The sequence below is a fragment of the Somniosus microcephalus genome, chromosome 16 (assembly GCF_052327205.1).
Source record: "Somniosus microcephalus isolate GS21.2 chromosome 16, FLI_Smic_1.0, whole genome shotgun sequence".
NCBI lineage: Eukaryota > Metazoa > Chordata > Chondrichthyes > Squaliformes > Somniosidae > Somniosus > Somniosus microcephalus.
In genome coordinates this window covers 83,486,704-83,512,213 of record NC_141002.1, presented here as the reverse complement: position 1 = coordinate 83,512,213, position 25,510 = coordinate 83,486,704, and the positions used below count along the sequence as shown (strand labels likewise).

The following is a 25,510-nucleotide window of genomic DNA, read 5'->3' as shown; positions in this document are numbered from 1 at the left end:
AAACCCACCTCTTTGTTCAAGCTTTTGGTCACCCCTCCTGTTGGCCTGGATATTCCGATCCCTACGAGCATGTACAGGCTGTGTACCCATCCGTAGGGACATCGGAAATGCCGGTTTCAGGCATGCACAACGCACGCACTGAAAACCGGCATTTCCGATCTGTCAAGAACGCTCTTGACAGATCGGATGCCTGCCCTGGAGAAGGGCCTCTGCGGGGGGAGAGTTCCGCTTTCTGGAGCCCCTCTGCCCGCAGAAAACCTTTAGAATTCTTACGCCTGGTAAAAGCAAGCGCAAGGCCTGCTTTTACCAGGATAAAATTTTCAGTCATTTATCATTTTAAAATACTTTTAAAAAAGGTAAGTTTATTTTTAGCCCTGTAAAAAACTTTATTTTTTTCAAAACATTAAATTTTTGTTTAAAATATTTAATTTATTGTGATTTCAAATAATTTTAAAAATGTGATTAAAAAAAATGTATTTAATGTTTTGAAGTATTTTTGGGGTGATCTCCATTCATATATTTGACAGGTCTATCTGTCAAGTGTACGAAGGGAGATTCCCTTCTTTGATCAGCTCCCCATGGCCCACGTGATCCCAGGGACGCTGCAAACCGCCTGCACCTCTGAGATACGTGGGCCCTGCGCACTTGGAGTTGGAGAGGCCCAGCATCGGAACTACATGCACCTTGGGAGCCCTCAGGTAAGTGCGTAGATTTTTTTCCAGATCGGAAGCTTCCTCTACATTGGGGAGACCAAACGCAGATTGGGTGACTGCTTTGCGGAACACCTCCGTTCAGTCTGTAAGGGGGACCCCGAGCTTCCGGTCGCCTGTCACTTTAATTCTCCGCTCCACTCCCACTCAGACCTCACCGTCCTCGGCCTCTTACATTGTTCCACTGAAGCTCAGCGTAAGCTCGAGGAACAGCACCTCATCTTTCGATTAGGCACTTTACAGCCTTCTGGACTCAACATAGAGTTCAACAATTTCAGATCATAACCTCGGCCTCTATCATATATATTTTTTTCCCACACTTTTTTTTTCTCTTCTCTCCCACATGGCAGCTGTCTTTCATTCTGCCAGCGCAATTTACACTTCATCTAGAGCCATCCTTTGTTTCTTAACCTGTCCCATTACCGTCTCCTTTTGCCTTGAATATCTCTTAATTTCTCTTAACCTCTCCTGCCTTCTATCCTATCGCAGACCTTCCCTTTTGTTCTTTCATAGAAACATAGAAGATAGGAGACGGAGAAGGCCATTCGGCCCCTCGAGCCTGCTCTGCCATTCAATGAGATCATGGCTGATCATCCAAATTTAGTACCCTGTCCCTGCCTTCTCCCCATATCCCTTGATCCCTTTAGCCTTAAGAAATATATCCAACTCCTTCTTGAATATATTTAATGAATTGGCCTCCACTGCCTTCTGTGGTAGAGAATTCCACAGGTTCACCACTCTCTGGGCGAAGAAATTCCTCCTCATCTCTGTCCTAAATGGCTTACCCCTTATCCTTAGACTGTGACCCCTGGTTCTGGACCCCCCGGCCATCGGGAACATCCTTCCTGCATCCAGTCTGTACAGTCCTTTCAGAATTTTATAAGTTTCAATGAGATCCCCTCTCATTCTTCTAAACTCCAGTGAGTATAAGCCCAATCGACCCAATCTCTCCTCATAAGTCATTCCTGCTATCCCAGGTATCAGTCTGGTGAATCCTCGCTGCACTCCTTCCATGGCAAGAACATCCTTCCTCAGATAAGGCGACCAAAACTGCACACAATACTCAAGGTGTGGTCTCACCAAGGCCCTGTACAACTGCAGCAAGACATCCTTGCTTGTATTCGAACCCTCTCGCTATGAAGGCCAACATACCATTGGCCTTCTTAACCGCCTGCTGCACCTGCATGCTTACCTTCAGTGACTGGAGCACAAGGACACCCAGGTTTCGTTGCACTTCCCCTTCTCCCAATCTATTGCCGTTCAGATAATAATCTGCCTTCCTGTTTTTGCCACCAAAGTGGATAACCTTGCATTCATCCACATTATACTGCATCTGCCACGCTTCTGCCCAATCACCCAACCTGTCCAAATCATACTGGTTTCTCGGCATCCTCCTCACAGCACACACGCCATCTGCAAACTTGGAGATATTACATCTAGTTCTCTCGTCTAGATCATTTATATATATTGTGAATAGCTGGGGTCCTAGGACCGATCCCTGCGGTACCCCACTAGTCACTGCCTGCCACTTGGAAAAAGAGCCGTTTATTCCAACTCTTTGCTTCCTGTCTGCCAACCAGTTCTTTATCCAAGTCAGTACCTTGCCCCCAATCCCATGTGCCTTAACTTTACACGCTAATCTCTTATGCGGGACCTTATCGAAAGCCTACTGAAAGCCCAAATACACCACATCCCCTGGTTCTCCCTTATCTATTCTACCAGTTACATCCTCAAAAAATTCCAGTAGATTAGTCAAGCACGATTTACCTTTTGTAAACCCATGTTGACTTTGTCCAATCCTGTCACTGTTTTCCAAGTGCTCTGCTATTACATCTTTTATAATGGATTCTAGCATTTTCCTCACTACCGATGTCAGGTTTATCGGTCTATAATTCCCCGTTTTCTCTCTACCACCTTTTTTGAATAATGGGGTAACATTAGCTACCCTCCAATCCATGGGAATTGTTCCAGAGTCTATTGAATTTTGGAAGATGACCAGCAATGCATCTACTATTTCTAGGGCCACTTCCTTAAGTACCCTAGGATGTAGATTATCAGGCCCTGGGGATTTATCGGCCTTCAATCCCGTCAATTTCCTTAACACCATTTCCCTACAAATACTGATTTCTTTCAGTTCCTCCCTCTCTTTAGATCCTATGTTCCCTGACATCTCTGGGAGGTTATTTGTGTCCTCCTTTGTGAAGACAGAACCAAAATATGTATTTAATTGGTCTGCCATTTCTTTGTTCCCCATTATAAATTCCCCTGATTCTGACTGCAAGGGACCTACGCTTGACTTCACCAATCTTTTTCTCTTCACATATCTATAAAAGCTTTTACAGTCAGTTTTTATGTTCCTTGCAAGCTTACTCGCATTTATTTTCCCCCTCTTAATTAATCCCTTTGTCCTCCTTTGCTGAATCCTAAACTGCTCCCAATCCTCAGGTTTACTGCTTTTTCTGGCCAATTTATATGTCTTCTCCTTGGATCTTATGCTATCCCTAATTTCCCTTGTTAGCCCTCCCCCCTTTCCCAGCTCCCACACCTGCTTAAAAATCTGTTCCATTTCCTGCTTTTTTCCAGCTCTGACGAACGGTCATCGACCTGAAACATTAACTCTGTTTCTCTTTTCACAGATGCTGCCTGACCTGCTGAGTATCTCCAGCATTTTCTGTTTTTATTTCAGATTTCCAGCATCTGCAGTATTTTCTTTTTGTATTAGGTTTAAGGAGGCAGTTGGTAGTGGAGAAAAGAATCTAGGGGTTATCTTTTCTCTTCGGGATAATCCTAGAGTAGTAGGTGTTTTTGGCAGAGGAGAATGTAGCCCAATTTTAGCAGAGGAGAATGTGGCCCAGTAGAGTTTGATGTGGTCCAAACAGATCTGGCGATACATGGCTAAGCCTCTTGTGTGCCTGATATGCTCAAGAGTGTACCCCTTGGACTGGAGGGAGTGAAGAATGGGGGCCATAGTCAGGGAACGACTGAGATGGGAGACACAGAAGGTTTTGCTGGGAACAAGGGCATTAAAAGTGATGAGAGAGTAATTGAACAAATCAATAGTGCCAAGTTATTGTGGCAATGAGGGCCACAAGCTTGGCAGTTAAAAGTATTAAAGTGCACTTGTAAGTGACTTGGTGGAGTTTTTCTAGGGGCAGTGCACAAGGAAGTGGAGTTGGAAGGCCTTTTGGGGTGGGGGGGTGGTGCTGTGGGATGCAATGAAGTGGTCAGTGAGCAGAACCATTGGAGATGATAAAGTTGAGGGGATGGCAATGAATATAGGTAGAGTTTATATGGAGGGTGAGGTTTAGGGAGGGCAGGAGGACAGTGAATTCAAAGCAGAAACAGCATGGGGAAGGTGAGAAGGAGATTGAAATCGCCGTGGATGAGCAGTTGTTCATTTCCGAGGGAAGATATCTCGGGTAAAGAAACTTGGGGTGGAGCTTGGAGCGATGTAACAGGATTTTAAAGGTGAGGCAAGATCAGTGGAACAGGGTGAGGTGCTCAGAGGAGGAATAAGTGCCAGAGGAGTAGAGGGAAGAGACCAAGATGTGGTTTGGTGATGCAGGTCATGCCACTGTTGCAGTGGTTGGGTGGTGCAGGTGCTGGAAAGGCTGGGAGGCTTCAGTATGGGCCACTCATGAATTTTAGTCAAAGCCAGAATGTCAATATAATCATCCACAATAAGATTGTTGATGCCAAGGACCTTGATCACGAGTGAATGGACATCCTGGAGGGAAAGACAGAGAGCGTGACATTGATTATTGATCTGACAACAGAATTGGCCCTAATTTTCAAGGGCAAATTGGGTTTGAGCCTTCCCACTGCTAAATTTATTACACTGGTTTTATGCCCCAAAAAAAACCACCCAACAATATTGAATTTCTATCCCAAAGTCCCAAACAAGATTGGACTCGATTACAAAACTTGACTTGTTTCAGAATAATCTGCAAGAGACAGATATGAGGTATTGAAAGAGGACAGTGGCAAGAAAGTCTCACTGCATATAAACCTGCATGTTATCAATTCTCCTTCATGGTTCTTCGCATTTATTTCAGGTTAGGAGATAGAGGCAATTCAAAATAGGATTTAAAAATGATTGGTCATACAAGGTTTACCTGCAAAAGCATACCAGTTGGCTCCATTGGTAATTCCATCCTTGAAATATGGGATATTTTCACAATCATCTCCATCGAACATGCTTGCATGGCTATAAGAGTAGTTCTTTGCAAGATACATGAAGACATCATCATCAGGACATTTGCTGTAGCCTAGAAATTGCATGCCTTTGTGGAGAGACATAAACTCAAGTTTAGTAGTGAAGCTAAATGGACATCAAACACAAACATAATGATGGGTTTCAGCCCATTGATATGTGAAGTTAAACAATTAGGTTACAAGCATAATGTAGCAAATCAAGGGCATTTTTTTCCAAATTGAAAATGTGCAGACATAAGATGGATTTACAAAAAAATGTTAAAGCACATCTCAATGTCTCTTAATAGAGACAGCAGAGAGTCAGGGAGTCCAGTTTTGAATCTGGCAGTACAGGGACAGAAACTAGTATAACAGTGGCCCTTGGAGTTACTCTTATAAAAACAGAAGTGCTAGATAGTCATCTTGTTTTACTTTCTAGGTTTTGGCCCAATAGGAAATCTGCTCCTCCTACTGAATGGCTGGCAGAACTCAATTTCCATACCTTTTAAACAAAAAGTGCCAATCTACAACAATATTTACAGCTAGAATCATTCTTGACCAGCTGTGTTCTTTATGTGCACCATTCAAGTTGTTTAAACCATAGCCATCACAGGTACGGTGGTGTAGTGGTTATGTTACTGCACTAGTAATCCAGTAGGCCTGAACCCAAGAAAATCCAGGGAATGCAAGTTCAAATTCCTACCATGGTAGTTTGGGAATTTGAACATAGTTTTAAAAATCTGGAAAAATCAGTAAATGTGCTCACGAAGCGGTTAACATAAAAAAAAAAACCCAACTGGTTCACTAATTTAGGGAAGGAAACCGATCTGGCCTAAATGTGACTAGTCCCACACTAATGTTTAACTCTTAACTGACCTTTGAAGTGACTCAGAGCCACTTGGTTGTTAGAATTGGGTAATTAATGGTGGTCTTGCCAGCAATACCCACATCCCGAGAATTAATTAAAAGAGATGTGGAATCAATTTTAAATATTTATAAAAGTAGAATAATTCTCATTTATGCCACCGCAAGGAAAAGTAATACAGGTAGTACAGTTTATTAACGATTTTGTGTGTATACATTATTAGCATCCAAACAGGTTGATGTTTCAAGAACTGGACCCTGTAGTGAACTGGAATATGGCAAGCCATACCACAAAACATGGTTGCGACTTCTCCCCCAAAAAGAATAAACAGTGTTCAAAGGATTAATACGTTAAATACATTAACACTAAATACTGAGCTTTGAATAGGGTACAGGAAACTTTCGTTTAACTGGAGGTTAAAAGTCCGGAAAGCTCTATCTACCGCCAAAATTCAGGAGCCGTTTTCTATAAGTTTTTTTACTTCTCGTTGCTTTTTTTTTTCCCAGTCAGGCTCTGCAAGGTCTGTAGCTAAGCAACAGCTTCAGCTAGAGACGCTTGCAGCTGCAGCCGACTGTTTTGAAGCTGTTGCTAAGCAACAGGGTTTGTTGATTCACGGAGCTGAAAAGCTCTGTATGTTTTAACATTGCCGCTGGTTTATACGGCAGTTTTGATCTAACGGCACCAGCTCGGCCCCGTCAGTGCCGGATACCAGAAAGTTTCCTGTATTTAGATCAAGACAGTATCAATTACTGTACAGCAAGCTTGCATTTTAGAAAAAACAGGCAAATGTTTCAGCTGCATTACCTGCTTGTTTGTTGTCATATGGGTAGCTGGCTACAACAGCTCCTCCATGCAAACTTATGGACAGAACAAAAGTTTCATTCATAATCCATTTCATTACTGCCATGGTTTCCGGTTGCAATGGTGACATGTTATTGTCAAAGGCATCAGGGAAGTTTCTATTCAGATCGATGCCTTCTTTATTGTATCTGAGGAGGGGGTCAAAAGTTAGCAGCGACCTTCTGTTAAATGCAGCAAGATTGATTTCTTCTGGAAAATTGGACCCATTGTAAGATCAAAAAAAACATTTAGAAATTGTTCTTTATCATTTCAACAAGTTGTTATTTTTTTTTAACTAACCATGACAACAGGCACCCAACGGAAATAGACACATTGCACAAACATTAAATCCCATGATGATTTTAGCAAGTTATCTGTGATGACAAAAATCATTGATGAGAACGTTAGGTGATTCACGGTCATATGAGCATGACATATTATTGCAAATTTCTAATTGAGAATAGATCATAGTGCCGAGAAGATTGTTATCAATTAAATTCTCATTTTAAAAAGAACATTTTGTACATAAAACAAATATTCAACTGAAGAAGTACACCAGGGTTTGTGTTGTGCAGATTATTCATAAAGCCCATAAGACAGGAAACAGACAGACAGACTTGCATTTATATAGTGCCTTTCACGACCACCAGATGTCCCAAAGCGCTTTACAGTCAATGAAGTACTTTTTTGAAGTGTAGTCACTGTTGTAATGTAGGAATTTTACCCATGGCTTTGTTCAAGTACAAAAATAATAAAATTTATCTTTCCTCATGCAAGTGTGTTTCTACTTGGGTGTTTTCCTCTGTTTCTTGGAGACACTCGTTATTGCTGTATCTGTCTGAGTCTATCTCATTCTTTCTTTCTATCTCATCTTTGTGCTAGTTACTCTGTCTTTCTCTCTGTTCCCTCTCCCTGCAGTATATCTTCCATTCTGTATGTCTGGCATTCAATTTGAGTAAACCTCTATTTGTCTCTGTCCCTTTTTCCCTGTATACAAGCTCGTCACGCATATTCTTGAGACTTATTTGTTAGTTTTTGATTGGTCAAGTCCAGTCTGGCACAGCAGAAATTCAGACGGTCGGAGATATCTGGGCTGAGGAGAGGAAATAAGCTGAACAGGCTGGTAATAGTGCACGGTTGGGAGAGAGGGGAACTGTAGATAGAGACCTGACATCAAGGAGAAAAACCTAATTTAAAAAAAAGCAAAGAACATTAAAAATAATTTAAAGATATAAGCTTAAAGTAATAGTGAAGTCCAAATAATTAAAAATATGGAAGTAGGGTAAAAGGGTATGGGTAGAAAGTACAGATATAAAAATTGTCTGCCACATCCATTCTTGCAGGATTGATTGTGGTTATCTGACCTGTGTAGAAGATATCACTTTGTAACAAAAAGATTGAAGTACATTGAAAGATATTCTTGAAATCAGGAGTTGTAACTCACTTCTATCAGCTCCTTGGCTATGAATAGGCAAACTCATTAAACCAATTGAGACAAATGTGAATGGTGGGTACAAAAAATATGGTGCTGTGTTTAGAAAGCAAAACAGGTGTCTGGATGCACTACAGCGATCCAAAAACACTTAGGCCTAGAAATTCAGTGGGCTGTGCCACCCGTTAGCGCCGTAAGAGGGCACTTAGTGGGTTTTGCGCCACTGGCCACGCCTCCCGCTAAATTTAGTGGGGTGCTAATGGCGGCGCTAGCCGTTAGCGCTGCGCCGCCACCGATGACGTCATCAGTGTGCGCAGCGCCCCGCTACCGCCCCGATCGCCAAATTTGATAGCGCCCCTTGCTGTAACGCTGGTCGCAATTTGCGACCGGTTCAGGGGGGCCTACCTGCGGCGGTAGAGGCGCTGAGGTGTGGGGCGGCCATTTTTTTTGCTGGCCACCTGCCAGCACCTCTTCGCGCCGCCGTCCCCGGCCTCCTGGGCACCGCCCACATTGTGCTGGCTGTGTCCCAAGAGCCCGGCACTTCTCCTCGGTGCCAGGCTCTTTTGCCGGCACTTAAGATCTCCGATCGCGCTGCAGCAGGCCCCTCCCCTTTAAGAAGGGGAGGAAGGCCTGCAGCGCGCCGTGCCGCAGCGTGTGACGCCGCGGCACGTTGCGCTGCGATTTTCAGTTGCAGCACCCCAAGAGGGATGCAGGGCGCCTCGAGTAGCGCCGTGCTTCCGTTTGGGGCGCTGAAACTGAATTTCCAGCGGGTACTCGCGACTCCTTCCGGGGCAGTACTTTCGCCACCCTGGCGAGACTGGCAGTGAATTTCTAGGCCTTACAACTTTTTTCTTCATATTACATTTGATAGATTAGTACTTCAGGAGCCTGCTCCATGCGGTGCCTGACATTTCTAATAGTCAATCACCTAGCCAGTATATGGGATCAACGGTCTCTGGTCCTAATGAAAGAAAGAAAGACTTGCATTTCTACAGTGCCTTTCACGACCACCGGATGTCCCATAAGAACATAAGAAATAGGAGCAGGAGTAGGCCAATCGGCCCCTCGAGCCTGCTCCACCATTCAATAAGATCATGGCTGACCTGATCCTAACCTCAAATCTTCTATCACTCTCCATCCCACCCGAACCCATGTGATCTCCCAGGAGAGGCGAAAAACCAGATAAAAAACCCAATGGCCAATTTGGGAGAAAAAATCTGGGAAATTCCTCTCCGACCCATCTAGGCGATCGAAACTCTTCCAGGAGATCACTCTGTCCCTATATTTTCTACAGTACTTACCTTCTGTAAAGGCGATCTCCACCCCAGCCAGAAACAGGAATAAAACCATCTCCTGAAATCTAACACAGAATTAGAACACAAGAAGTAGGAACAAAACCAGGCTACACGGCCCCTGGGCCCGCTCCACTACCCACAGGGCCATGACCATTCCAAACCTAGACTCATGTCCAATTTCCTGCCCGCTCCCCGTAACCCTTAATTCCCTTTACTTCTAGGAAACTATCTATTTCTGTTTTAAATTTATTTAATGATGTAGCTTCCACAGCTTTCTGGGGCAGCAAATTCCACAAACCTACCACCCTCTGAGTGAAGAAGTTTCTCCTCATCTCAGTTTTGAAAGAGCAGCCCCTTATTTTAAGATTATGCCCCCTAGTTCTAGTTTCACCCATCATTGGGAACATCCTCACCGCATCCACCCGATCAAGCCCCTTCACAATCTTATATGTTTCAATAAGATCGCCTTTACAGCCAATGAAGTACTTTTAGAGTGTAGTCACTGTTGTAATGTAGGAAACGCAGCAGCCAATTTGCACACAGCAAGCTCCCACAAACAGCAATGTGATAATGACCAGATAATCTGTTTGTGTTGTTGAATGAGGGATAAGTATTGGCCAGGACACCGCAGATAACTCCCCTGCTCTTCTTCAAAATAGTGCCGTGGGATCTTTTCTGTCTACTGAGATAGCAGACGGGGCCTTGGTTTAACGTCTCATCTGAAAGATGGCACCTTAGACAGCGCAGCACTCCCTCAGTACTGCACTGGAGTGTGAGCCCAGACTTTTGTGCTGAAGTCTCTGGAGTGGGACTTGGAACCCACAGCCTTCTGACTCAGGAGCGGGTGCTACCAACTGAGCCACAGCTGACACTAATGAAGAGGCCACTTATGCACAAATGACCTTGGGAAGTGCTCCTCCAGTCCTCCAAGCTAGAGCACACACACAGACACCCCCCTCTTTTACAGGTTGATTTAAGCGTAATCATTTGAGTGCTGAACTACACAAAACATTCTTCTTTGTCATAACCCACTTCAGCTTTGGAGAGTGTTGCAACTGAGGAGTGACGAGAACAAAAGCTGGCATGGAATTGAAAACCGCTCCATCCAGCTACACAGAACAGCTAAAAGCAATTTTCTTACCTGCCATCAGAGTAAAGGCAGTCTGGAGCTTTAAGTTGGGTGATTGCAAATCCATCTGGGTTCATGGATGGCATGATGTGAATCCGGGCATTATTTATTAGCCCTGTTATGGTGGCATCTTTTCCATACATTTTAACCAGATGTTCAATCAAGTGAAGCAACATTTCTCTGCCCACCACCTGCATTAGATCACAATTTTGTTTCAATTCAACTATACCTCAAAAAGCCTGGCTTCTATATATTATCACTGAAGATTCTGGCTTACTTTCTGGTACGGGTACATTTTAGTATGTGTATACGTAAGCAACTAGCTCTAGTTATTTTCTACTCAACATATACAACTTTAAAATGGAGAAGAATTTTTTTTAACTTTAAAAATTCCACAGTTTCTACAAGAAAAATCAGGATTTTTTAAAAATCTGAAAGTACAACACAAACTAGCCAAGAAGGCAACAATAAATTTTACCACAAGAGAAAGAAGCAAAGATGACAACTACGAGAAGGAGGAGGAGGATGAGAGAGGATGTGATGGCCAAGCTGACTCATGGGTTTCTGGATCAACATTCTGCCCCATGTTCCTCGACCACAGGCCTCTCAATCTCACCCAGTGTTAACTGTTTTGTTTCACTCCAACGCACCATCTGTGTCCAGTGGTGTACCGCAGGGATCGGTGCTGGGTCCCTTGCTGTTTGTAGTGTACATTAATGATTTAGATATGAATGTAGGAGGTATGATCAGTGAGTTCGCAGATGACAAGAAAATTGGTGGAGTGGTAAATAGCGAGGAGGGAAGCCTCAGGCTACAGGACGATATAGACGGGTTGGTCAGATGGGCAGAATGGTGGCAAATGGAATTTAACCCTGAAAAGTGTGAGGTGATGCATTTTGGGAGGACTAACAAGGCAAGGAAATACACAATGAATGGTAGGACCCTAGGAAGGACAGGGGATCAGAGGGACCTTGGTGTGCATGTACATAGACCCCTGAAGGCAGCAGGACAGGTAGATAAGGTGGTTAAAAAGGCATATGGGATACTTGTCTTCATTAGCCGAGGCATAGAATATAAGAGCAGGGAGGTTATGATGGAGCTGTACAAAATGCTAGTTAGGCCACAGCTGCAATACTGTGTGCAGCTCTGGTTGCCACACTATAGGAAGGATGTGATTGCATTGGAGGGGGTGCAGAAAGTTTCACCAGGATGTTACCTGGGCTGGAGCGCTTCAGCTATGAAGAAAGACTGGACAGGCTGGGGTTGTTTTCCTTAGAGCAGAGAAGGCTGAGGGGGGACCTGATTGAGGTGTACAACATTATGAGGGGCATAGATAGGGTAGATAGAAAGGAACTTTTCCCCTTAGTAGAGGGGTCAATAACCAGGGGGCATAGTTTCAAGGTAAGGGGCAGGAGGTTTAGAGGGGATTTGAGGAAGAACTTTTTCACCCAGAGGGTGGTTGGAATCTGGAACTCACTGCCTGAAAGGGTGGTAGAGGCAGGAACCCTCACAACATTCAAGATGCATTTAGATGAGCACTTGAAACGCCATAGCATACAAGGCTACGGACCAAGTGCTGGAAAATGGGATTAGAATAGATAGGGCTTGATGGCCGGCGCAGACACGATGGGCCGAAGGGCCTCTTTTTGTGCTGTATAACTCTATGGGCTGGATTTTGTCAATGGAGGCGACTTGGAGGCGGGACTGCTGCTTGTGTATTTGTCCCGCCTGACCATTCAGAGGGATTTTCCCCTGATTGAGCTTGTTAAGCCCACCCTGCGGGCTCAGCAAGCCAATTAGGGAAGAAGTCACTGACAGATCACGTCAACGTCAGACGTGCTATCTGTCAAGACTTCTTGAAAGAAGAAATGACAGTGTTTGACAACTCTGTGAAGCTGTCAAACACTGACATTCTCTTGAGTTTGAATAGTTTTTGTGGTGAGGACTGAAAAAACATTGTAAAAATGTAAATTTCAGATGTCTGATGGATTGGAGGGTCCATCAGCCATTACCTGAAATTGACAAGGTGGATGTCCGCTCTCCCGATCCAGCACGGCTAAAGACTACAGAAGTAAAAAAAGGTAAGTGAACTTTTTTAAACTTATCACTCACCTTGCATACTTACCACTCCACACTTGCACCCATCACTCACCTCTACACCTTACTTCTAGGTGCCTCCGACTGCCGCAGACCTCCTCCATGTCTCCTTCAACCCGGCGGGGTTCTCCGAGGTCGGGAAGCCTTCACCTGTGAAGGTAAAATGGCACTAATCCCTTTTCTGCCCGTTAACTTCCTGTTAACAGGCAGTTAAAAGGATTAAAAGCCTTTCCCGCCTCCAGGAGACAGGACCCGAGCTGCAAATCTTCCTGCCTCCTGGCAAAAGGGCACGGAGGCGGGATGGGGGCGGGTTTGCCATCCGCCCCCACTTTCTCTGATTTTACGTGCTGTCCCGCCTCCATGCCCGCCTCCTTGGGGCTTGGAAAATCGAGCCCCATGACTCCATGGCCTAGAAGTTCAGTGGGCTAAGCCACCTGTTAGCGCCCTAAGAGGGCACTTAGTGGGTTTTACGCCACTGGCCACGCCTCCCGCTAAATTTAGCGGGACGCTAATGGTGGCGCTAGCCGTTAGCGCTGCGCCGCTACCGATGATGTCATCGGTGTGCGCAGCGCCCCGCTACCACCCCGAACGCGAAATTTAGTAGCGCCCGCTGCTTTAACGCCGGTCGCAATTTGCGACCAGTTCAGGGGGGCCTACCTGCGGCAGTAGAGGTGCTGAGGTGCGGGGCGGCCATTTTTTTTGCTGGCCACCTGCCAGCACCTCCCCGCGCCGCCGTCCCCGACCTCCTGAGCCCCCCCCCGCGGAGTGTTGGCTGTGTCCCAAGAGCCCGGCACTTCTCCTCGGTGCCGGGCTCTTTTGCCAGCACTCGTGCTCTTCGAGCACGCTGCAGCAGGCCCCTCCCCTTTAAGAAGGGGAGGAAGGCCTGCAGTACTGCAGCGCGCCGTGCCGGAGCGCGTGGCGCTGCGGCACGTTGCGCTGCGATTTTCAGTTACAGCGCCCCAAGAGGGATGCGGGGCGCCTCGAGTAGCGCCGCGCTTCCGTCTGGGGCGCTGAAAGTGAATTTGCGGTGGGCGGCCGCGACTCCTTCCGGGGCGGTACTTCCGGCGCCCTGGCGAGACTGGCGACGGGGTGCCACCGAATTTCTAGGCCTTAGTTTCACTACACTTCTTTTCAATTAAGGCTACACCCCAAAATACATGGGTAAAACAAACGACCACACCCATTTCCTCTAATTACAGCCTGCAATCGTTGCTGCTTTTGAGAACTAAAGAATGAGTTGTCAGGGATCAGTTTTTCCAATTTACTTGGCGTCTGCCCATTATGATTTAAAAACTAAAATTAGACTGCAAAATTTTGACTTGGCTGTTTTATATAAAACATCGGACAGGGAACATATTCTTGGTTTGAAACTATAAATACCTGGCCTAACGGTACTTCTGGCGAGACTGGCGCCCTGAATTTCTAGGCCCATGACTCTATCTCAGATACTTTTACCTGGGAGGAATTAGATTGTGACAGTAAGATTGTGGCACTGGGATTCAAAGAGTATGAGACAACCTGAGGAGTGTGTGAAGGCTCCTTTGGAGTTTGAATTGTAGGACCGAGATCTCATGGGTACTCACCTGAAAAAAAACGGATATTTGAGGAGTATTACACCTACATGCAGGGTCTGAAGATGTGCAGCAACTAACAATTGTGACTCTGGAGTTTATAGCCATCATTTGCAGTAATATCAGGGAAGGATTTTCTTCACTGCAGACATCAATTGAACATGTGGCAGATTCACGGAGGGCCACGGTGACCTTGAGGGCAACTGGCAGCGCCGTCGTTGGGAATTAATAATGGGAAATAGAGAAATGGCAGAGAGTCTAAGCAATTATTTTGGATCGGTCTTCACGGTAGAAGACACTAAAAACATTTCAATAATAATAGATAATCAAGGGGCTATAGGGAGGGAGGAACTTAAAACAGTCTCTATCACTAGAGAAAAAGTACTGGGCAAACTAATGGGGCTAAAGGCCAACAAGTCCCCTGGACCTGATGGCCTGCATCCCAGGGTCTTAAAAGAAGTGGCTGCAGAGATAGTGGATGCGTTGGTTGTAATCTACCAAAATTCCCTGGATTCTGGAGAGGTCCCAGCGGATTGGAAAACCGCAAATGTAACGCCACTATTCAAGAAAGGAGGGAGACAGAAAGCAGGAAACTATAGGCCAGTTAGCCTAACATCTGTCATTGGGAAAATGCTGGAATTCATTATTAAGGAGGTAATAGCAGGACATTTAGAAAATCATAAGACAATCAAGCAGAGTCAACGTGGTTTTATGAAAGGGAAATCGTGTTTGACAAATTTGCTAGAGTTCTTTGAGGATGTAACAAACAGGGTGGATAAAGAGGAACCAGTGGATGTAGTGTATTTGCATTTCCAGAAGGCATTCGATAAGGTGCCACATAAAAGGTTACTGCACAAGATAAGAGCGCACAGGGTTGGGGGTAATATTTTGGCATGGATAGGAGATTGGCTAATTAACAGAAAACAGAGAGTTGGGATAAATAGGTCATTTTCCGGTTGGCAACCAGTAATTAGTGGAGTGCCACAGGGATCAGTGCTGGGGCCTCAACTATTTACAATCTATATTAATGACTTGGATGAAGGGACCAAGTGTACTGTAGCCAAATTTGCTGATGATACAAAGAGGTGGGTTAGCAAGTTGTGAGGAGGACACAAAGAGTCTGCAAAGGGATATAGATAGGTTAAATGAGTAGGCAGAAATTTGGCAGATGGAGTATAATGTGGGAAAATGTGAGGCTATCCATTTTGGAAGGAAGAATGGAAAAGCAAATTATTATTTAAATGGAGTGAGACTACAGAATGCTGCGGTACAAAGGGATCTGGGGGTCCTAGTACATGAAACACAAAAACTTAGCATGCAGGTACAGCAAGTAATTAGGAATGTTAATGGAATGTTGGCCTTTATTGCAAGGGGTATGGAGTATAAAAGTAGGGAAGTTTTGATGCAACTTTACAGGGCGCTGGTGAGACCGCACCTGGAGTACTGCGTACAGTTTTGGTCTCCATATTTAAGGAAGGATATACTTGCATTGGAGGCAGTGCAGAGAAGGTTCACTAGGTTGATTCCTGGGATGAAGGGGTTGACGTATGATGAAAAGTTGAGCAGGTTGGGCCTATACTCATTGGCGTTTAGAAGAATGAGAGGTGATCTTATTGAAACATAAGATTCTGAGAGGGATTGACAGGGTGGATGCTGAGAGGATGTTTCCCCTAGTGGGGGTATCTAGAACTAGGGGGCATAGTTTCAGAATAAGGGGTCACCCATTTAAGACGGAGATGAGGAGGAATTTCCTCTTTCAGAGGGTCGTGAATCTTTGGAATTCTCTACCCCGGAGAGCTGTGGAGGCGGAGTCACTGAATATATTCAAGGCGGAGATTGACAGACATTTGAACTGCAAGAGAGTCAAGGGGTATGGGGGGAGAGCGGGAAAGTGGTGTTGAGGACAAGATTGGATTCTTATTGAATGGCGGAGCAGGCGCGAGGGGCCGATTGGCCTACTCCTGCTCCTGTTACTTATGTTCTTATGGGAGCAAGTGGAGTCAGCAGAACCCTTTACATCTGAAGCAAGGTGTTCTCCACTTGAAGCAACACTCCCCGTCACCTCACCAACTTTAAGTAACTGTAGAAAGCTCCCAGCAGTTGCACAAACTTACACAATAGAACTGAAAAAGCAAGTCAGCTGCAAGTTGTTGCTGATCCCTTTAAATAGCACTGGTGGGGGTCCCTTCTATTGCTGAACACATGTTCAGCGGTTTGTGATTTTGAGAGGGCATTGAATGGAGCGGCGACATTGAAAATGGCAGGTCATGCGACAAATCAGTGTTGCACACCGATTGATGGCACGATCTACCTCATTACCATTTCTGTAGCGAGCGCAGGCAACGGCCGCCCAAAATGGCAGCCGCCATGGGACCCACCAGAAGCCTCCATTTTTCCTCCGAAACCGGTCTTAACAGCCAGCGCTAAGGTGCCGAACTTTACAGTCATTAATGTTACTTCCTACATCATGGGGTTCAGTCAGACTTTTGCATGTCAACATTTTGCTGTCGCACTGTGCTGTTTGGCTCAAAATGAAAAAGCAGCAGCAAATCAGAAATGAAGCAGTAGGAAATATACAATTCAAAAGCTAATTGGCTCAAAACTGGAAATGACCAGTCAGGAAAAGTACCAATACTAAAAAAAAGTGAGGCAATTTGAAAACACTTTTATATACCATTTTTTCCCCCTCAGTAACACAATTTGTGGGGGTGGGGAAGTCACTTTCAGGTAGAGTGGTGGCCAGCACAGATCAAGGCCTACAAAGGCAAGTCCTGGGGGGCCATTTGGAGAAAGGGAGGCCCCCTACTAGGCCCTCTCGAGGACATCATTCAGTTTGGCTGTGATACCCTCTCTCCAAGAACAAAACATTATATCAACACTTACTGCCTAAGATCACATATGAAGAATAACCACTTGTGCACTGTACCAGAGGGTAGCTAGCAGCCATAAAATGGCAGCCCACCAAGAGTCAACATCTTAAGGAAGTGAGGAAACCAGAAGGAGGAAGATACTACAATGCTGTTACACACAGCAGTCTAAATGTCGTAAAAATAGCAGTACATTTTACTTATGGGAAAAAAATTGTGTCAATCTACACCAGCTCCAAACACATGCAAAACTATCGACTTGTAGTTCATTGTGCATGCTGGAAAGTCGGTTTCCACAGATCACGCCGCATTGCTAGTAGTCCAACTGAGACAGTGTAGGGTCGTTTTGGTTCAGACTCCTCTCCAATTTGAAAAAGAAAAATTAACTGCTTCTGGTGACTCAGCACACGGGAAACAGAAGTTGAGTTTTGTACAGGTTGATCCAGAGAGAGGCTCAAGTTCTCTATGCTAAACAGTGGAAATAGCATGCAATAGACAGAGCTAAGCGATTCCACAACCAACAGATCAAATCAAAACTTTGCAGTCCTGCCACATCCAGTCGTGAATGGTGGTGGACAATTAAACAACTAACGGGAGGAGGAGGCTCCATGAATATTCCCAACCTCAATGAAGTCAGAGCCCAACATGTGAGTGCAAAAGACAAGGCTGAAGCATTTGCAATCTTCAGCCAGAAGTGCCGAGTGGATGATCCATATCAGCCTCCTCCTGAGGCCCCCAGCATCACAGAAGCCAATTTGATTCACTCCTTGTGATCAAGAAATGGCCGAGTGCACTGGATACAGCAAAGGCTATGGCCCCTGACAACATCCCGGCTGTCGTCCTGAAGACTTGTGCTCCAGAACTAGCTGCGCCTCTAGCCAAGCTGTTCCAGTACAGCTACAACACTGGCATTTACCAGACCATGTGGAAAACTGTCCAGGTATGTCCTGTCCACAAAAAGCAGGACAAAACCAATCCAGCCAATTACCGCCCCATCAGTCTACTCTCAATCATCGGCAAAGTGATGGAAGGTGTCGTTGACAGTGCTATCAAGCGGCACTTACTCACCAATAACCTGCTCACCGATGCTCACTTTGGGCTCCGCCAGGACTACTCAGCTCCAGAACTCATTACAGCCTTAGTCCAAACATGGACTAAAGAGCTAAATTCCAGGAGGTGAGGCGAAACTGACTGCCCTTTAGGTCAAGGCAGCATTTGACCGAGTGTGGCATCTAGGAGCCCTAGTAAAATTGCAGTCAATGGGAATCGGACTAAAATTCTCCACTTGCTGGAGTCATACCTAGCACAAAGGAAGATGGTTGTAGTTGTTGGAGGTCAATCATCTCAGCTCCAGGACATTGCTGTAAGAGTTCCTCTGGGCAGTGTCCTAGGCCATACCATCTTCAGCTGCTTCATCAATTACCTTCCTTCCATCATAAGGTCAGAAGTGGGGATGTTTGCAAACGATTGCAGTGTTCAGTTCCATTCGCAACTCCTCAGATAATGAAGCAGTCCATGCCCGAATGCAGCAAGACCTGGATGACATTCAGGCTTGGGCCGATAGTGGCAAGTAACATTCGCGGTGCACAAATGCCAGGCAATGACTATCTCCAACAAGTGAGAGTCTAACCACCACCCCATGACATTCAACGGCATTACCATTGATGAATCCCCCACCATCAATATCCTGGGGGGTCACCAGTGACCAGAAACTGAACTGGACCAGCTGCATAAATACTGTGACCACAAGAGCAGATCAAAGGCTGGGTATTCTGTGGCAAGTGTCTCACCTCCTGACTCCCTAAAGCCTTTAGACCATCTACAAGACAAGTCAGGAGTGTGATGAAATACTCTCCACTTGCCTGGATGAGTGCAGCTCCAACAACACTCAAGAAGCTCGACACCATCCAGGACAAAGCAGCCTGCTTGATAGGCACTCCATCCACCACCTTAAACATTCACTCCCTGCACGAGCGGCGCACCTTGGCTGCAGTCTACAAGATGCACTGCAGCAATTCGCTAAGGCTTCTTCGGCAGCACCTCCCAAACCACCTAGAAGGAAAGGGCAGCAGGCGCATGGGAGCACCATCACCTCCAAGTTCCCCTCCAAATCACACACCATCCGGACTTGGAAATATATCGCCATTCCTTCATCGTCACTGGGTCAAAATCCTGGAACTCCCTCCCTAACAGCACTGTGGGAGTACCTTCACCACACGGACAGCAGCGGTTCAAGGCGGCGGCTCACCACCACCTTCTCTAGGGCAATTAGGGATGGGCAATAAATGCTGGCCTTGCCAGCGACGCCCACATCCCAAGAACGAAAATAAATAAAAAACCCTCATTGGACATCCACCAAATGCATCTTTCAGTAGTGGTCACTCAATAAATGATATTTTGTTAGGCCCTTCCCTAGCCCAGACTTGGGATTGAGCCTGGTACCTTCCATGTAATTATCACTCAGCAGAACATTAGGCAGTGCAGGTACCAAAGTCATGTATACATATATACGTAGGATTAGCATTTGGTTTAATCTCATATGATTAGGATTTTTGCTTTCTTTTTACTTCTAAATAGCTTGTGGATTTGTATTGTAGCTAGAAATTATGAAATGGTTAATTTGTTCATTCCCTGGATGTTTTAGGGTTTGATTCATCAACGTAAAATTTAGCTGACTGTGCTGTTAAGATGCAGGGTGTGTGATTCATGTCTGTTTGACGAAACTTTGTCAATTTTAGGGATGAGCAATAAATGCTGGCCTTGCCAGCGACGCCCAGATCCCATAAGCGAATTAAAAAAAAATACATTGGGAAACGAGACAGTCTTGAGATAAGGAAACAGGACAATCAGCTCAGGATGACTAGTAACATGCTAAATGGTAAACAAGTTAGCATCTGGTGTTTTGACAGGAACTAGCTCATTTCTGGGGGTCTGGTTCACAATTACTGTTATCAGGACATAAATCATCTAGGACAGTATGCATGACTGGAGGCCTATAAAGACCTTGAGCTTTCCCACAATTTGTTGAGAGTCAAGATCGAAAGGATTGACAAAGGTTATATCTCTACCCAGAGGAAAAATGGGCTAAGTTTATTTCTCTGTATGTCTACTGCTTAGCGACATTGCATGTGTCAAAGATTTGGTTGAACACAATTGCATTGCAACCATATTTGGTGTCAGATTCAAATGTCCTTACAATTTATTGAGCGGTATATCAGGGAAGCGCTGTTGTCAAATAATAAAAAGGAGCATCTGGCTTTCCTTTTAAATTTCTATGACCTTTATTTCCAACTACCACATTGTAATAAAAACAAATGTTCAAAATGTATTTTACTAGCTTTAGGACAGTCACAGAGCCCGTTTTACTCCTTTCCAGGTTGGGCTGAGCCTCTCTATAAATCTTCCTATAAAATTTCATTTTTCCTTAAACCAAAAAAACACAAAATACTTAGTTTCGCTACACATCTTTTCAATTATGGCTACACCACAAAACACATGGGAAAAACAAATAACCACACCCATTTCCTCTAATTACAGCCTGCAATCGTTGCTGCTTTAGAGAACTAAAGGATGAGTTGTCAGGGATCAGTTTTTCCAATTTACTTGGCGTCTGCCCATTATGATTTAAAAACTAAAATTAGACTGCAAAATTTTGACTTGGCTGTTTTATATAAAACATCGGACAGGAAACATATTCTTGGTTTGAAACTATAAATACCTGGCCTAACAATTTCAGTACACCCAGAATCCAGATGTGAAAAACGACAAGAGCATCTCCAATGACATATTGACTTTGTGCTACCTCCTACGTTTAAGTGTAAGATGACAGGTAGGCCATCAAAATGTTTACAATTATAAAGAGAGAAAGCTAAACACAGTATACCAACAATAATAATTTCTAAAACAACTTGCAACTATAGCAACTTTAGAATACATAGAAAAATGTTTAATGGTGCTACACAGAGACACGAGGAAGATGGACACCAAGCCAAAGGACAAGATTGCAGGGAGGGGGAGGTAATCAAAAGCTTGGTCAAAGAAGTAATTTTTAAGGAGGAAAGGGATGTGGAGAGGCACAACTAAGGTGACAACGTCTTTTAACAATCATCCAAACTCTAATTTCAAGCACCCTTATTATATGCTGACCATACACCCCTGTTTTCCAGGGACAGTCCCCAGATTAGGTACCATGTCCACAGGCAAACAACATCCCCGGTTCAGGAAACTTGTCCCAGAGTAGAACCATATTCATTGGTCCGCTGGGCAGCAGAAGTTGTATTTTAACTTTATTTTTGGATAAACTGGTAAAATTAAATCTTTAGTTTTTTTTTAAAAACGCCAATACACAGAAACCCCGGTTTCTCGGCTCATTTTCACCTGGTTTGAGCTCAGGAACGGATTCCAGGAGCCGGTTGAACGTAGGCGACGAAGACGGACCCAACTTCCCACAATGCAACGCGACAGAAAAAAGGCCCCATCATTAGCTCAGACAGCACTGCACTCTGGGGGATTAAGTAATCTGACCCAGTGTTTCGGCCAATAGTGACTGGCCTGAGGGCGGAACCTTTACAATGCGCGGGAGAAGCGGCGAGCTCGGCAAGAGCTGGTGGGTGAATGGATTTATTTTACTTCAGGTTAGTATGGTGCATCATTTTTTTTTAATGATTAAGGCAAGATCTAAATTCTCCCACCTGGAAGAGGTTTCTGAAACTCTCTGCGACAGAGGGCGTTTCACACCTCACGCCCAACCATCTTCACCTGCTTCATCAATGACCTTCCCTCCAACCCACAACCTCTACCACCTAGAAGGACATGGGAACACCACCACCTCCAAGTTCCCCTCCAAGTCACATGCCATCCTGACTTGGAAGTATATCGGCCGTTCCTTCATCGTCGCCGGGTCAAAATCCTTGAACTCCCTCCCTAACAGCACTGTGGGAGTAGCTTCACCTCACGGACTGCAGCGGTTCAAGGCAACGGCTCACCACCACCTTCTCAAGGGCAACTAGGGATGGGCAATAAATGCTGGCCTTGCCAGTGACACCCACATCCCATGAAGGAATAAAAAAAATATGGAAAATCTCAGTCGGCTTGGAACAGATTTAAAATTGAGAAATTAAAAGTTAGGTTATTCGAGGACGAGTATAGATGGTACAGCACTTTTGCCAGAACACATGCAAGATTAGAGATTCGGTGTAAAGTGAAAATGGCGTTGTCTCTACACATATTCCACTAGCAGATGCAACAAAGACGTCATAAAATAAAAACTGAAAATGCTGGAGATACTCAGCAGGTCAGGCAGCATCTGTGGAGAGAGAAACAGAGTTAACGTTTCAGGTCGATGACCCTTCGTCAGAACTGGAAAAAGTTAGAGATGTAACTGATTTTTAAGCAAGTGCAGGGGCAGGGAAAGCAGGGAGGGGAGGAAAGAATAAAACAGAAGGTCTGTGATAGGATGGAAGGCAGGAGTGATTAAAAGACAAAAGGGATGATGGTGCAAGGCAAAAGGAGATGGTAATGGGACAAGTTAAGAAACAAAAGATGACTCTAAATGAGGTGTAAATGGCAGAATCATCAACAGCTGCCATATGAAAAAAAAATAGGGGCAGAGGTTATGGTCTGAAATTGTTGAACTCGATGTTGAGTCCAGAGGGCTGTAAAGTGCCTAATCGAAAGATGAGGTGCTGTTCCTCGAGCTTACGTTGAGCTTCATTAGAACAGTGTAGGAGGCAGAGGACAGAGAGGTCAGAGCGAAGAATTAAAGTGACAGGCAACCCGAAGCTCAGGATCACGCTTACGGACTGAATGGAGGTGTTCCGCAAAGCGGTCATCCAATCTGCGTTTGGTCTCCCCAATGTAGAGGAGACCGCATCGTGAGCATGGTAGAGGGGAATCCTCGGTTGAGGAAAAAGGAAGACATATCGGAAGCACTAGTTTGGAAGATGGCATTGTCAGAGCAGATGCGACAGGGACGGAGAAACTGGGAGAATTGAATAGAGTCCTTACAGGAAGCGGGGTGGGAGGAAGTGTCATCCAGGTAGCTGTGGGAGTCAGTGGGCTTATAGTGAATGTTTGTCAATAGCCTATCTCCAGAAATGGAGAGAGAGAAGTCGAGGAAGGGAAGGGAAGGGTCGGAGATGGACCACGTGAAGGTGAGGGAAGGGTGGAAATGGGAAGCAAAATGAATGAAATTTTCTAGTTCATGGCGAGAGCAGGAAACGGCACCGATAGTCATCAATGTACTGGAAAAAGAGGTGAGGGAGGGGACCTGAATAGGACTGGAACAAAGAATGTTCTACATAGCCCACGAAAAGACAGGCATAACTAGAACCCATGTGGGTTCCCATAGCAACACCAAAACAAGGAGAAATGGTAAAAAGACAAAGTTAAAAGCTCTATATCTGAATGCACGCAGCATTCGTAACAAGATAGATGAGTTGACGGCACAAATAGATACAAATGGGTATAAATGATCGCCATTACAGAGATGTGGTTGCAAGGTGATCAGGGCTGGGAACTGAATATTCCAGGGTATCTGACAATTCGGAAGGACAGACAGAAAGGTAAGGGAGGTGGGGTGGCTTTGTTGGTAAAGGATGGGATCAGTGAAGTGGTGAGAAGTGATATTGCATCAGAAGATCAAGATGTAGAATCGGTTTGGGTGGAGATAAAAAATAATAAAGGGAAAAAGTCTCTGGTGGGTGTAGTTCACAGGCCCCTGAACAGTAGCAATACTGTTGGACAGAGTATAAATCAACAAATAACGGGGGCCTGTAAAAAAGGTACGGTAATAATCATGGGTGATTTTAATTTCCATATTGATTGGAGAAATCAAACTGGCCATGGTAGTCTTAAGGAGGAGTTCATAGAGTGCATCCGGGATGGTTTCCTAGAACAGTATGTAATGGAACCAACCAGGGAGCAGGCGAATTTGGATTTGGTACTGTGTAATGAGACAGAATTAATAAATGATCTCATAGTAAAGGATCTTCTCGGAAAGAGTGATCATAGCATGGTTGAATTTCAAATTCAGTTGGAGGGTGAGAAAGTTGTATCTCAAACCAGTGTCCTGATCTTAAACAAAGGCAATTACAATGGCATGAGGGCAGAACTGGCTAAATTGGACTGGAAAAATAAATTAAAGGGTAAGACAGTTGAAATGCAGTGGCGGACATTTAAGGAGATATTTCATAACTCGCAACAAAAATATATTCCAGTGAGAAAGAAAGATTTTAAGAGAAGGGAGCACCATCCGTGGCTAACTAAGGAAGTAAAGGATGGCATCAAATTGAAAACGAAGGCATACAATTTTGCCAAAATTGGTGGGAGACCAGAGGATTGGGACATTTTGAAAAACCTGCAAAGGATGACTAAAAAAATAAAGAGAGAGAAGATGAATTATGAGAGCAAACTGGCAAGAAACATTAAAACAGATAGTAAGAGCTTCTACAGGTATATAAAAAGGAAGAGGGTAGCTAAAGTAAACATTGGTCCCTTAGAGGATGAGACTGGGGAATTAATAATGGAGAACCAGGAAATGGCAGAGACTCTGAACAAATATTTTGTATCTGTCTTCACGGTAGAAGACACTAACAACATCCCAATAATGGATAATCAAGGGCCACAGGGAGGGGGGAACTAAAGACAATCACTATCACTAAGGAAATAGTACTTGGTAAAATAATGGGACTAAAAGATGACAAGTCCCCTGGACCAGATGGCCTGCATCCCAGGGTCTTAAAAGAAGTGGCTGCAGAGATAGTGGATGCATTGTTTGCAATATACCATCATTCCTTGGACTCTGGAGAGCTCCCAGTGGATTGGAAAGCCGCAAATGTAACACCCCTTTTTAAGAAAGGAGGGAGACAGAAAGCAGGAAACTATAGACCAGTTAGCCTAACATCTGTCGTTGGGAAAATACTGGAGTCCTTCATCAAGGAAGCAGTAGCAGGGCATTTGGAAAATCATAATGCAGTCAAGCAGAGTCAGCATGGTTTTATGAAAGGGAAATCATGTTTAACAAATTTCCTGGAGTTCTTTGAGGAGGTAACGAGCAGGGTAGACAAAGGTGAACCAGTAGATGTGGTGTTTTTGGATTTCCAGAAGGCATTCGATAAGGTGCCATATAAAAGGTTACTGCATAAGATAAGAGCTAACGGAATTGGGGGTAATATATTAGCATGGATAGAGAATTGGCTAACTAACAGAAAGCAGAGAGTCAGGATAAATGGGTCCTTTTCCGGTTGGCAAACGTTAACTAGTGGGGTGCCACAGGGATTGGTACTGGGGCCTCAACTATTTACAATCTACATTAATGACTTGGATGAAGAGGCCGAGTGTAATGTAGCTAAATTTGCGGATATACAAAGATGGGTGGGAAAGCAAGTTGTGCAGAGGACTCAAAGAATCTGCAAAGGGATATAGGCAGGCTAAGTGAGTGGGCAAACATTTGGCAGATGGAGTATAATGTGGGAAAGTGTGAGGTTATACACTTTGGCAGGAAAAATAAA

General features: G+C 44.7%; 1 protein-coding gene across 1 annotated transcript in view; it reads right to left on the bottom strand.

Annotated features, from left to right (window-relative positions):
* Positions 1-25,510, bottom strand: part of LOC147106346 (carboxypeptidase M-like) — a 76,572-nt gene that overhangs the window by 20,695 nt on the left and 30,367 nt on the right. The window contains exons 3-5 of the mRNA XM_086009376.1: positions 10,478-10,656; positions 6,574-6,758; positions 4,826-4,993 (exon numbers count right to left, since the gene is read on the bottom strand). Of these exons, the coding sequence (XP_085865502.1) occupies positions 4,826-4,993; positions 6,574-6,758; positions 10,478-10,656 (532 nt within the window). The remainder of the gene's footprint in view (positions 1-4,825; positions 4,994-6,573; positions 6,759-10,477; positions 10,657-25,510) is intronic.